Source organism: Enoplosus armatus, chromosome 5 (genome assembly GCF_043641665.1).
Source record: "Enoplosus armatus isolate fEnoArm2 chromosome 5, fEnoArm2.hap1, whole genome shotgun sequence".
NCBI classification, from domain to species: Eukaryota; Metazoa; Chordata; class Actinopteri; order Centrarchiformes; family Enoplosidae; genus Enoplosus; species Enoplosus armatus.
The window spans coordinates 6,523,230-6,536,912 of record NC_092184.1 but is presented as its reverse complement, the minus strand read 5'-3'; the positions used below and the strand labels follow the sequence as shown (position 1 = coordinate 6,536,912).

Genomic DNA, 13,683 nt, shown 5'->3' with positions numbered 1-13,683 from the left:
CCTCATTTCATTGAATGTTGCCATGGTTTTTGTGTCTTGTGGTCACTGAGCCGCTTTAAATCATTAATACTCAGACGTAATTTAGATTATCACTGTCTGTTCGCGTTGTAATGTTTAACTATCACAGTTTAAAGATGGTGTAGAACTTGTTTCTGTTTTCTGAGGACATCCTGCCATCTAGCAGTGAGAATTAGAACAACATCCAGACAAATTAAATCCCAATTACCCTCAATAGACACTATGAAATTGCTTTGGCACCGCTAGCTCCCGAAGTCAACACATTCATAATGAAGTGAACCGAAAACACAATGTACAGATATAAAATAATTTAATTTCTCAACACATGGACAAAAAGACAAAATCACCTGCAACAATAGGAATCTCTGTACACAAACCTTCATAATATTCCTGCTATATTTTACATTGTACAAGTCTATTGTCATAGAACAATATAAACAATGGGCACATTAACAACATTTTACAATGGCCTTAATTCATTGACCTGTGTTGTCATCATGGGGAAGTACCAGAAGTACTTTAACACTTGTGCTGGAAGATCATTTCAGCACATGCCTTGCTCGTGAACACTTCAGTAGGATGGCTGATTGCTATCACAAGGTTTGAAAGCCTGCTACCGAGTTACATTCTCATCTCTCAATTTACTGCAAAGGAAATATAAGACATGCTGAGTGACAATATCTCTCACTGGCTTTTACCTTAAAATACTATGCAATATTTTTTGTGGGATAACAAACAGATGAATACAGTGGAATAAGCCCGTATCACACTTGAACACTGTATGTTGAGCTCCTAAGCTGTTCAGTTGCAAAGCTGTGATGCTGTTCCATTTCTAATTGTAACACTTCATGTTATAACCAAATAAGTTTAACTTTAGTCATTTGTCATCAAAAGTGTGTAATTGAGGAAAACACATTTCGCATTTGGTTTCAAGCGTCTATATAACGACCTGTAAGGTCTTTCTACCTGTTTGCTGGCTGCTGTGTTGCTGTGGTTTCAAAAGTAACCTTGAAACTGAAAAAAAAAACTCAAACTGAAAATGCATGTTGTTCTTTTTTAAAAGAGCAACTTAAACCCCCCTGAAATTCTTGTTCTTTTCTGACCTCCAGTGGTTTAACTTCTTGTCTTGCTGCAGTGATGTACAGGTGTACTCCAGGACCCCTTGACATCACTGTGTGGGTGTGGTTACAGGTGTAACAAAGCGCATTTCTGACCACATCCAATCATACCATCAGAGGTGAAACAGACTTTCAACCAGAGAGGGCAGTGAAACACCGCTTTTAAGCCTGGAGCTAAGTTACTCTTCAAGTATAGTTTTCTGGTACTATTCAGTCTGTGATGATATGTCAAAAACAAAACATTCATAACTGACACCAAAAGCCTTTGGTAGCATTCAGTCAGTCTTGGAATAGTGGACTTGATTATGTCTGCTTTTCTGAATTTTACTACAAAAACATGTTGTTGTGACGATGACAAACAAAAATACGTTTGGGAAATGAATCCAGCGTGTAAATAAAAACAGATGTCTGAGACAGACAGATATCAGATATCAGCAAAATATGGTATCATACAATACAACAGAGGGTGTGTTGGGAAAAAACATAATGACCTGTTATGGAAGGCCAACTATAGGGTATATATTTCAGTTCTGTATTTCTTTCCAGACTTTCATTTACAAATACAATACTTTAAGAAATGTCTGTAACTTTATAAATATGTAAAATGGGCACTCAAATCTGTATGAGCAACAGAGCTTTTCCACCACTTCAGACTCTAATAACTCACACAGCAAGATCTTAAAATGACCGCTTTCATTCACCATACTTTACAAACGTGATATTTGGTATAATGATATAATGTCCCTGTTTTAAGCAGTTTCAATGAAAATGTTTGTGTTGTTTATATATTCTGTTCAAAATCAAAACTTTGCATTTTTCTCTCGACTATCTTTATTTTCTCAGCTCATTCAACATCTTAACACATACAGACACATAAAACTGTGCTGGTTATTGGTTCATCCCCACTTTAGCTGAGTATGTACATAAGTCCGTATCCATGTGCATATGACGTGTTTGTTCATTTATGTGCGTACAAGCTGCTGAGGTCTTCATGCAGGATCAGTCAGTGGGTCTGTGCTGGGTTCGCAGAGTTCATCTCTGTACAGTTCAGGGTTTTGTGATGTGAACTTCACTAGTGCCGCTGCCATTGGTGGTTGTGGTGATGATGTACTGCGTGGTGGGCTGCTGATTGGTCGGCTGCTGCTCCAGATGTTCAGTGTGGGTCTGGCTTGTGTTTTGAGGAACAGTTTGCTTGGCCTCCAGCTCAGTCTGACCCTCGGAGATAACATAGTGTGTCTGCAGGACAGGGATGAGAACGTTCAGCTCACTTATTTTTTTTATTGTCTAGGATGTAACTCACATCTTTTTAAAGATGAGTATGCAGAGCAACAATAATTTATTACAAGTTAATTTTAACAAGTGCAGGAACAGCAAACAACGCATTTCAAGACAGATTCATATAGAGGAGCCACATCATGTGATCAAAAGCTATATACATCTTATTTTAACAATAACTTAAGAATCCAAAATGCTTCTGCTGTGCACCAACCATCTTATTTTTTTTTACTGTATATTCATGTGCCGTGTAGCATTTGATCTTTTGTCAGGATGTGGGACACTGTGTGAGTCTTACTTATAAAAACGTGTGGGGAAAAAAAGAAACTGAACCACGGCCGAACATACTGGTCATTTTCATCCAACAGGTATCAGACAGCATTCACTCACCGTTTTCACCTGGTTACTGTTGACTCCAGATACAGGTGTGCTGGCCTCAGCTATCACATACTGCGCGTGAGGTAGAGCCATCATCTGGATCTCAGATGCTGCAACAGTAAAAGGTTTACATGTTAACCTGACAGGCAATCATACAGTATAGAGCCAACAAATCTTACAGAGTCTGTATGTGACTCACAGTAGCCTCGGTAGTTCCAGTTCCCGGGTATGTAAGCGTGCTGCACGGTCCCCTGCTGTTGCTGCTGCTGCTGCTGCTGGGTGCTGCTGGTCTGCAGAGTGTGGCTCTGAGCTAAAGTCACGGGGGTCAGCTGGGTGGGGCTCAGCTCCTGACTAGGCTGCTGGGAGGTGGGGCTGAGAGGCTGACCTGTGACCTTAGAGAGAGTGAAGAGATGGTCGTATATAGGTATTGTATTTCAAGTACTGTATTTCAAGCTTAACATTATGAAGAGTCAGAGTAATGAGGACTTACCTGGGTGGCACCTTGTCCAGCGCCTGAGGGCTCAGTGACCTGGATGTGTTGTACCTGGATGGAGTGCTGGCTGTAGCCATGAGGGTCATGCAGCTGGCTCACATCTACTGTCGGGTGCTGGGAATGTGGGGAGGAAGCCTGTGAAACACAGAGAAAAAACTTGTTACTGTTTCAGAAAATTTACCACAATCCACCGCAGGATAAATATTGCCAAACACAACAAGCTACTTCCATTGTTCAAAATACAGCAGGATGTAAAGGTATACAGCAGAGGTAGTTTACCTGCTGAAATGTTTCAAAGCAACATGCCAAAATTTCCCAGAACTTTCATAATGGCTGGTGGTTATTTTACATCCTACCAAACCTATAAAACATCAGAAAATAGTGGAAAGAAGCTCATCGCAAATTCCCAGAGCCCAAAGTGACACATTCAGATTGTTCGTTTTGCCCGACCAGCAGTCTCAAACTCAAAGACATTCACTTTACAGTGATATAAAACAGAGAAAGGCAGCAAATATGAGAAGCTGGAGAATGGCATTTTCACTTAACAATCAACTATCAAAATAGTTGCCGATTCATTTTCTTGCAATCAACTAATCGGTTAATTGACTAATTGTTTTAGCTCTACTTAGTTGTGTTCATACAGAGCAGCTCCCAAATGTCAAAGTGTGTAACTGTGATTGTGCGGCAGGATGTTGTTGAGATGCTAAGCTTCCCCAGGATACATAGAAATTAAATAAAAACAAAAAACAAATCTAGGTCCTAGATCAGATCCTGGATCTTACCGGAGCCACCTGCACCACCTGCAGCTGAATGTGTTGCGGCTGGGACAGGCTGCCTCCCGCCTGAGACACAGGGATGTACTGGATCCTCTGGTAGTCTCCCTGCGCTGTGCGGTAGTCTGTGGTCAGTGTTTGAGAAAGCTCCGTCATGGCTTGGGTCAGCAAATCTGTGGTCTGTGGAGAAAATAAATCATACAGTTATAATATCTGGTGTATATTAGTTGACCTTTCTTTCTTCTTTCCTTCTGTCTGTCATTTTTTATTGCTTCTGCTGTACGGAGTTCAGTTTTCTACATTTATATTCATTTGCACTGTTTTTTGTTTATGAAATACTCATTTTCATGTGACACCTCGGAACAGAAATCTACTGCGCGTACGTGTATGTGATGTAAATATTTCTTACCACTACAGCCTCAGCTGTGGTACCATCTGCACTGATGACTGCAGGAGCACTACTGATCACAGCTGTAGTCAGAGGAGTCTGGATCGTGTTGGCGAGTTGAGCAAACTCTGGATGCTTCTTCCTGATGTGCTGAACCATCTTAGTCTGAGATACAAGCACACAGAAAGTTATCAGTTGGTGGTCATAGCATAATTACTGCAAACTCAAAGCTGGAGTCAGTCTCTGTATAAATGTTTATACAGATTTCCAATGAGGTGCAGTACCTTCTTTGACAGAGCTTCATACTAACCTTGCTGCTGTACTGTTTGGCACAGTGTGGGCAACAGACCGGTGCAGTGGCGATGGTGCCAGTCAGCTGGGTGTGTGTGCTCAACATTGGGTCTGGCTCACCGGGAGCAGCCGGACGCAACTTGCGGATGCTGGGAGGCAATTCTGCCCCGGGGTGGTTCTTCAGTATGTGGGCTTTCCTCTTACTGGCACTCTTATACACCTGCACAGAGATCAGTCCATCAGATGGACTCATTGAGATCAAACTGAAAGCTCATGCTGCACTCTGGAATCATTAAATAAATAATAACAATGACAAGTCTTGACAAAGCTCCCTGTGACAGGATGGGAAAAACAAACCTTGTCACAATACTGGCAGAAGTAGTCCCTGTTGGGCTTGATAATTGGCAGCGTTAGCTCAGGCACATCATCAATACGCATCTCTGGGTGGCGCTTGGACAAATGATTGACCTGTAACCAGAAAAATTAAGCTGAGTGTACTGGAATTCAATATTAGCAAATAAAAAGCTCTCTGTGAGTTCTTGCTCACCAGCATCCCTCTGCGTCTGAACCCCATCATGCACACTCTGCATTTGAACATGAAGCTCTCGAAGTCAGTGGTGGGCATCTTCAGCTTGAGGGTTTTGGAGCGGTGGATTCGGTCAGCCTTCTTGGCCTCTCTGTCGGGATTGTGCATGCGCTGCATGTGCTCCCGCAGCTTATCCTTCCTCTTAATGTCACAAAAAGAAGATAATTATCACATAAGAACTCACATATCTATAAACTAACATGACCAATTGTCATCTCTCGATGCTCCCTATTTATCTTACCTTGAATTGTTTGCCACATGTTGAGCACAGGAAGTCCTTGCGGTCAGAGTGCCGCAACATGTGCAAACGCAGCTTGTCTGGCCGGCAGAAGGCCTTTTCACAGTCTGGGCACTGGAAGATCTTCTCTGAATGGAAGCAGCGGATATGCTTCTTCACCTGAGGAAGAGAACATTGGGTCAATTTACTATTTTAAACCAGACTGTTGCTTAGATTAACCATAGACTGAATAAAAGAAGTGGACGTAGGCACCGCGCCGTAAAGCATACCCTGGGACCACCATTTACAAAATGAACATCATGCTGTATTGAAGAAGACTTGAAACTAGCGATTGAGACCATAAACTCATTAGGAAACAGTTTACTGAGGTAATAAATCAAGTGAGAAGTAGGGTAATTCTTTGATACACTTCTATACAATCGGACTTCTGTTTGCAACCGGTGGAGTCTTGGTGCTTGGCTCTAACTGGCCAAATCACCTTCCATTTGCTCCCCCAAATATTTTTGGCTACATCGCCTTGATTGGGATGAATATGTAGATGAACTGTGCGACTGTGGATTCGCTCCCTGAACTTGAATTACAGTGTTTTAAAGAGCTAAAAGGGTTTTGACAATGACGTTTATAATGTCTAACAAACCCCATTTAGCTGTATCACCCTGCAAGAGACATTTATTACTAACCTGGATGAAGTCAGTGAACGTCTTCTTGCAGGAAGGACAGGTGAAGCAGCCGTCCACAGCATGTACCCCTACATGGTCCTTGAGCAGGTCCAGCCTTTCAAAGGTTTCTGGGCATAAGAGACAAGAGTAGGAGCGATTCTCCGTGTGCACCAGCAGATGGTCTTCCAGGGCTGAGTCACTCATGAAGCTCTTGCTGCAAATGTGGCAGGAAAAGGCGTAGGCATCCCGGCCATGGACCCGCAGGTGCTGATCCAGCTTGTCTTTGTCCCGGAAGGCCTTGCCACAGTGGGTGCATTTAAAAGGCCGGAAACTCTTCCTGATGAAAAGGTGCTGCAGCGCTGCGTTCTGAGATGCAAAAGAGAGAAGAGAGGAGCTGCTAGCAGAACACAACCCAACAGTGTTTTCTGACATGAATCTGTTGAGACATGGGAAGAAGCTGATAGATGAAATGGAGAGTGCATATCCTGAAATGTCACATGAACATTAACACCATGGAAAACAACAAAAGGAATCTTGGAACCTCATGTTTTTCTGCCATCACTCAGGTCTCACCTACCTGCACATCCATCTTTGAGGGACGCACGCATTGAGAAAGAGAGACACACTGTTGTGAAGCACATCGTGGCCACTATGACACCGAAATTACAAACTATCTAAGACACTGTTGCATTTCAGTGAACACACAGAGTCTCCAATCTTACCCGTATCCTCTTGGCACGGCGCATGTCCTGAGATGTGAGGTGGGCGTCTGATTGGCTGCTCTGTGCCGGGTCCTCCTTAACTGGAACTGGCAGATCTGTGTTGGTGGGAGGGGTAACAGACTCTGGGACCGGTTCCCCTGCAGGAGGTATAAGCTGGCCCTCTGCCTCAGTCGCAGCCTCCACCTCGGGCTCCATCTCCACCACCTTCAGCCCATTCTGAGCTCCCTCCGCTAGCTCCTCCAGCGGCTTCTCCGTCAACTCCAGCATCTCCTGATTAAAAAGATCATTGGAAATTGGTAATTAAAATAATTTGTCATTGGCTCAAGTAATTCAGTAGCATATTTCATAAACACTTTAATCTTGTGTTGCTCATTTTATTTATGATTAAATCCTTTTTGACAACCCTCATGAATACATTTCCAGTTAATACTTGCTTCTGTATTATTACTTTGCTGATAACTGTATAAATTAATTTAATTTTAATTTTGAATCTAATATTATATGCACTAGGACTGCAAACAACAATAATTTCATTACAGATAATTAATGTGTCCCTTACTGTTGTCTTGTCCCCACCGCTGTCTACTGGTGGATCCAAACGAATAAATTTAGGTGGGCGTCCTGGTCTTCTTCCTGTCCCAAACCTCCTCCTGCCTCTTCCTCGACCCCGGCCTCTGGATCTGAGAGAGGAAAGAGACAGCGAACAGGCCATATGAGCTCTACTGAGGTCGAAATGAAAGAGAAGGTATAAAATAAGGTGACAAAAAAAAGGTTTTACTTGGTAACAGAGTTTAACTTGTCGTCATGCATGTTGAGATGCTGCTGCAGTTGTTCAGAGCTCACAAAGCGGCGGTTACACTCATAACAAGGCCAGTTCTTCTCTTGCTCCCGGAGCACTGAAGGAACAACAGACAGTGAGGACCACTACTACTAACCCCTACTACTGTTGTGATAGTTTGTAATGGGACACATGGTGTTGATATTAAGCAAAGTCAGCATTGTGTGCAGAGACTCGCCTTTTCTCTCTTCTTCTGTAACATCGTGGATCTTCTGATTGACAAACTCTGCATATGATGCCGCATACCACACCTGCAGAAGGAAATATCATTAAAAACACAAACTGCAACGGCTCATTCAGATATTTACTGGGACTGACTCACTCTCCTTTCAGCTCTGGCTTGTTTCCACCACCTCCTGAGAAATACATCTGTCTCTTAAGCTTCTAGATGTTCGGCTTTTGACTGGCCTGAACTGAATTTCCTCACCAGCTAGTCGCTAACTTTGCCTGTCTGCTGTTTGATGCTGGGCAGGTAGCATACAGGAGTGAAAACTTTGTCACTTTGTGCACGCAGTGGAAACGTATGAAGCAGGACAAATGAGCATACTGTATACACAACTGTTATACAGGCAGGGGCAAAGTGTCTGTTGTCTTTCTCTCTCCCTTCAGTTTCTCTCCAGGTGATAACCAGGTGATTAGTTTCCACCTGTGCAAGCCTGACCATGCTGTTCATTGGTTGCTTGGACTTCAAGCTGGCCTATCGTCATTCGGGATCCACTACAGAAGAAGCAGCCTGAAGAGTTCACTCTTTCTCATTTGGTTCTGCTCTTAGTCTGCATGAGTGGTGTCATTGTTAAAACAAAAACAACTCCTGTGCACCACACAGGACTGACCTTGAGCTCTTGTTTTGGTTGGATGTTCTTGATGGTTGTGTAAAATATCTCTGAGCCGTACTGATAGGCCACCAGGTTCTGCTCCAGGTGGTTCTGAGCAGGTCTCACAAACATCATCCAGTTACAGCTGTCCTCATCAGAAAGGTCCAACCACATGTCATCAGACTTCTCTCCATCTTTCTCTGCATCAAGCATGCACAGCTGAGACAAGCAAAAAGCAGATTAGAGATCAGATTGAAAGAGTGCAACCTTTGACTGCACAAAATGTTTTCTTCGATTCTTACTGACCCAGCACTTTCCTATAAAACATTCTTATTCACAAAAATATATTTCCTTTTTTGTTTCTTTGTTAGAACACAATAATTACCAATGTTGCCATAATTGCTTCTGTCCGTTTGAATAGCAATAGTTTCACAACTCTGTGATTACTTTACACCAAAGTGAGACAAGGATACGAGTTTTCAGGTACAATGAGATACTCTTCTTGACACAGAAGATGGATGTAATTGGTGAAATTAGTCATGTAGAGCGCTGATTTACTTTCAGATGAATGTAGTGTTCCTGTAGTTCGTTCTGAGGAACCAGGGGTCCCTCCACCGGACCAAACTGTGTGCGCTTTGGGATGCGTCTCTTGGAGAACACCCCGCCCAGGAAGCGATCGATGTAGAGGACCAGAGGCAGACTGGCCCGGGCCTTGGACATCACCGGCCGGTTGGGGATGGGGTGCACAGGGCCGTGCTTCAGACACACAGAGGGGTTGGCATTATTACACTCCTCACACCCTGAGAGGCCACAAAAAGGAGAAATCAATCAGATAGAATCACCACAACAGATACAAAAGAGGCTTTCTTAAAACACAAAAGGTAAACAGATTATGAAGACCTGCACAATCCAGTACAACAGCTCTGCGACAAACACTACCACTATGAAGCTTTTCATTTTAAATTATTGTTGAGAAAATGTCCCAGAATTGTTGATTTCACTCTATGGGAATCTACTAAAAGCGTCCACAGCCACAGGACATAACTGTGATTTCAATGAGCTAAATTAATTTTCGAGAAATGTAAAAATGTAATTGAATAAGTGGCAGTAACTTGGAACAGTGCTAGTCTCTCCACTTATTTCAAGATAATTGACAAGTTGATTGCCATTAGCAATATGTTCATTTACCATGACCCATTGGCAGATTTGTTACATGACTTGAAAGAAAATTATAACATGTTTGTAGTGCAGATCTAGATCAGAAGGTCAGCCAAAAGGCAGCAGTATTCTTATCTTAGTTTTTTGTATGTTCAAATGTTCTACATTACAACTTTAAGTTATGTGCAGCAAAAGAAATACTGGCTGGTCGATGCCAAGTCAGTGAGATGAGTGTTTTAAGTAGACGGTCATCATGAGCGAGTAAGACTCCTGACAGACCAGACGACTGTGTTGTAACTGCGGAGGACGTCACTCACAGAGGCTGTGAGGGTTGAATGATTGAGCCTCACGAGGTTCCCAGTCGTCCATCTCAGAGTCTTCATCCTCGTCTTCGTCAGAATCGTCTGTGGAGTCTGTGGCCCCGAGCGGACTGGTGGGGGGGTCCGCCATGTCAGCCATGGAGGGGAGCGAGTTGGACACAGACAGCTGCTCCTGTGTGTGTTTGATCATTTCACAGAGTTAATACTCACTCAACTGTTAACACTGACAAGTGTTAACCTGATCTTGTTCACGTGTAACAATGCAACAAAAATCTACACTAAAAAGGAAAAATAAATATAACAATAACAATGCTTTTGCTATCATTGTATAAATGCATCATGAAACCATTTGTGCCCATGTTTCCCTACTGTATGCCATCAAGTGTGTTAAAACAAGAATTGACAAATACTATTTCCTTGTGTCCTCACCTGGGAAACTGGCTCCAGGATAGCTTGGGGAGCCTCTGCTACATTACTGAGAACATGCAGATTAGCAGCATTCATGTTCTGTCCACTGGGCAGCAAAACTGTGACCTACGAATGAGATTACATTGCATTAAGATTCAATAAAAACCAGCTGGTACACAGCAAGGTCATGACATGACAGTACATGGTCCACTCACCTGTTGAGTTGTACCATCCTGCTGAATGTAAGCCACTTGTGGCTGATCAGCAAATACAGTCTGAAAGAAAAGTTTAATGCAGCGATGTGAGCACATCTTGCAGGCCCAAGTGCTATTACAATTTTTACATATTAAATTGAAACTCTTGAAATTGTTAATACTGGTTTTTGTAAAATGTTCCAAATATGTGGTCAAGAATGACTTTCCCATAAAAGGCAGAGTCATAGCTTCAGCGCAACACTATGTATCTTGCCACTGCGTCCATACTGAACCCCACCTGCCCATCAATGCACGTTGTTCTAATTACAAGTGTCATCTAAATGCTTAACATGTCAGCAACATGCATCTCTGCTCTAAATAAGATCCCTTCTTACCTGAGTGCCATCTGCAGGGTGTATGTAGACCAGCGTATGTTCTGCAGACTCAACAGAGGTATAAGAGTTCCCGTCTGCTGTGTAAACCACCTGCTGCTGTCCTCGGTCCGCCTGATCTCCACTGTACACTATCTGGGCCACTGTGCCGCCTTCAAAATGCACCTGCAACATGCATGCACAAGACACAAAGGCTTTGAACCACCTGCAGCATTATTACACTTTCTGACCATGACTCACCACCCATTAATCCTCCATTAACTTGCTTAAAAGCAAACTACACAAAGTATATATGGGTGTTGAACAAATGATGAGTTTCTGTCTTCCTCAAGTCCTTTGAGGAATCACTACTTACTAAAATCTCACTAATTCTATTAGCTAAATCTATAAAACTAGGGTCAATGGACAGAAGTGAGTTTCCCTATCTGGTGAGTGCGAAAGACAAATTGTGAGATACTTAAATTGTCCTCTGAGGTGATGTATTGCACCCTTATCTATTGCTTATTAATCTAATACAGCAGTTCAGAGACAGTTCAGACAGGACAGCAGACCTGTGTGCCGTTGCTTGAATCATTGTTAGCAGCCTGACTCCACACAGCAGAGGGTTCCTGCTTGGTCTCCATGGCAGCACGGTGCCAGGCCTGTTGCCAACCACGTCACCTATCACTTCACTCTGGAGACAGCCAGGGATGCCTGTAATGCACACACGCAAGAGGATTGGGATTTTAATAATAATATTGCAACAAGGTGATAATAGATAATACCCAAGTAAAATATGGCTGGTTTTGGATTTTAATATGAATTTGAGATAGATGTTTTTATGTATCATCTCAAAAATGTACATTGTGAGATTTTAATCAAAGGTGGGTTTGCTGTAGAAATGTGTACATGGTGTGAGGTAATGTCATGAAAGGATGATGGAGCTTAATATTCATATTATGTCGACACGACTGTGTAGGGAAAAGCTACTTGGCTGCAACAATGAGGCACTGCAGCAGCCACCTCTGAGCAAAGGGACACTGAATTCAACCCCATGTGCCATCTGCAACAGACATTTGGGTCTTCAGACACAGTTTCGCTTGGCTGACAGAACATGCGAGCCAAAATGAACCAGCATGTCACGTAGAGTACAGAGCGGTCACACAAGACTCTCAGCGGGGGTACGAGGGAAAACGCGGTCAACGTTTGCTCACGAGGCCGCCCGACAAACGGGCTAAATACAACCGCATGTCGACATAAGAGCCACCATAAAAATTCACGACTCTGTCAGCTCATTCACAAATCTAGTTGGTATAATCAATAATAAATTCAATTCCCCCCTATTTTAACCCCGCAGGTTCTCGGTCCCAACTGGACCATACCACAAAAACCAGCGCTATAGAAACCCGGGCATTTACTGCACCGCAACATTAGCATTACGGCCATATAGTCCCAATGTAAGGCCGACCTCGGAGCCAAATATAACTAGTCAGGCCCCAGGACGTAGACCATATTCTGCGATTTTTAACAAAGGTGGTTTTGAAGCGGTAAAAGCCCGAATTATTTGGGTAGACCCACCCGTCCCCCCATTCTAGTTGAGCCCAGCCCTTCAAGTCTACTGTGAACAAGGAAGAACGGGCTCCATTTTGGGTGGGACTAACAACAACAACCACATCCGAAGAGACCCAAAGAAAAATATGTATTTTTTACTGGTACAAATGCGCGAAAACAACCCGTACATTTAATTTATATTAACAGAAAGGCTACCGAGCAGTCGAGCCACAGAACTGGTCGTGCAGCAATTCCTGGTTTTCTTACATTTTGTGTAAAGCGTACAAGTTGTTCTTACCTCAGAATGGTAGCTGCAGAGATGGCTGCATTGCATATATTACCATAATCTGCCTAGCAACACGCGGCAGCGTGGCTCATGATTGGTGGTTATTTACTCAGGAGCAAAAGCAATTTAGGATATTTTAAAACATTATCTTCACGCAAGAGTTTGCATACTCGTCGCAATTAAATAATAATATGTTGAAACGGTCAACGATGTTACCGCCGACATTTTTAGTAATCGTGGTTATAACTTAATGATCTATTTTAGTACAGCCAATCAGAAAAATTAAATACCGAAGTCATCCAATTGAGTTAAACCTGTTGTCCCAAGAGGTTATTTACTGCTGTGCTTCATTCTATATATACATGTATATGAAACTGCAACATTAAGTTCTTCAAGTGTTAGCGTCAATGCAGACATTACACTTTGCCAATACTTGGTAAATACTTTCAAAATACAATGGCCAAACTGAAGCAATCGCACAAAACAAACGGTCAATCCGATGATTGTGTAATAATTGTTCTACAGTGGTCACAGTTTATAGGCTGCAACTGCACATTCTTCAGTGGGAATATTACATATCTTAATACTGATTATTTCTATTCATTAGAAGTATCATTGAGGATAAATAATTATGTTGGAACTAATCGTATTTGTATTAATAATGTACACATTAATCTTACGATATAAAGCCCTGCACCATGCAGTGCAATTTATTAACAGCCGTATAATTTATCAAGAGAATTTTATACAGAAAATCTCAATCAACATAAACAAGTCCAGTGACCAAAGACGTTTTAGGTCGT

The 13,683-nt window shown here is 42.5% G+C and overlaps 1 protein-coding gene across 3 annotated transcripts; it reads right to left on the bottom strand.

Annotated features, from left to right (window-relative positions):
- Positions 1-1,619: 1,619 nt before the first annotated feature.
- Positions 1,620-11,712, bottom strand: prdm10 (PR domain containing 10). 3 transcript variants are annotated; one of them, XM_070905512.1, is made up of 23 exons: positions 11,616-11,712; positions 11,068-11,229; positions 10,694-10,753; positions 10,500-10,604; positions 10,068-10,242; positions 9,151-9,392; positions 8,611-8,811; positions 7,956-8,028; positions 7,718-7,835; positions 7,499-7,619; positions 6,940-7,209; positions 6,795-6,806; positions 6,239-6,583; positions 5,562-5,717; positions 5,282-5,461; positions 5,092-5,202; positions 4,754-4,954; positions 4,465-4,608; positions 4,065-4,235; positions 3,280-3,417; positions 2,989-3,181; positions 2,802-2,899; positions 1,620-2,372 (listed from the first exon to the last, which is right to left on the bottom strand). In XM_070905512.1, the coding sequence occupies exons 1-23, from the start codon at positions 11,685-11,687 to the stop codon at positions 2,184-2,186; spliced, it is 3,537 nt and encodes a 1,178-aa protein (XP_070761613.1). In that variant the 5' UTR covers positions 11,688-11,712; the 3' UTR covers positions 1,620-2,183. The 3 variants fall into 3 exon arrangements, with proteins under 3 accessions (XP_070761613.1, XP_070761612.1, XP_070761614.1); XM_070905511.1 differs by lacking the exon at positions 6,795-6,806; XM_070905513.1 differs by lacking the exons at positions 6,795-6,806; positions 10,500-10,604; positions 10,694-10,753.
- Between the last annotated feature and the right edge of the window lie 1,971 nt (positions 11,713-13,683).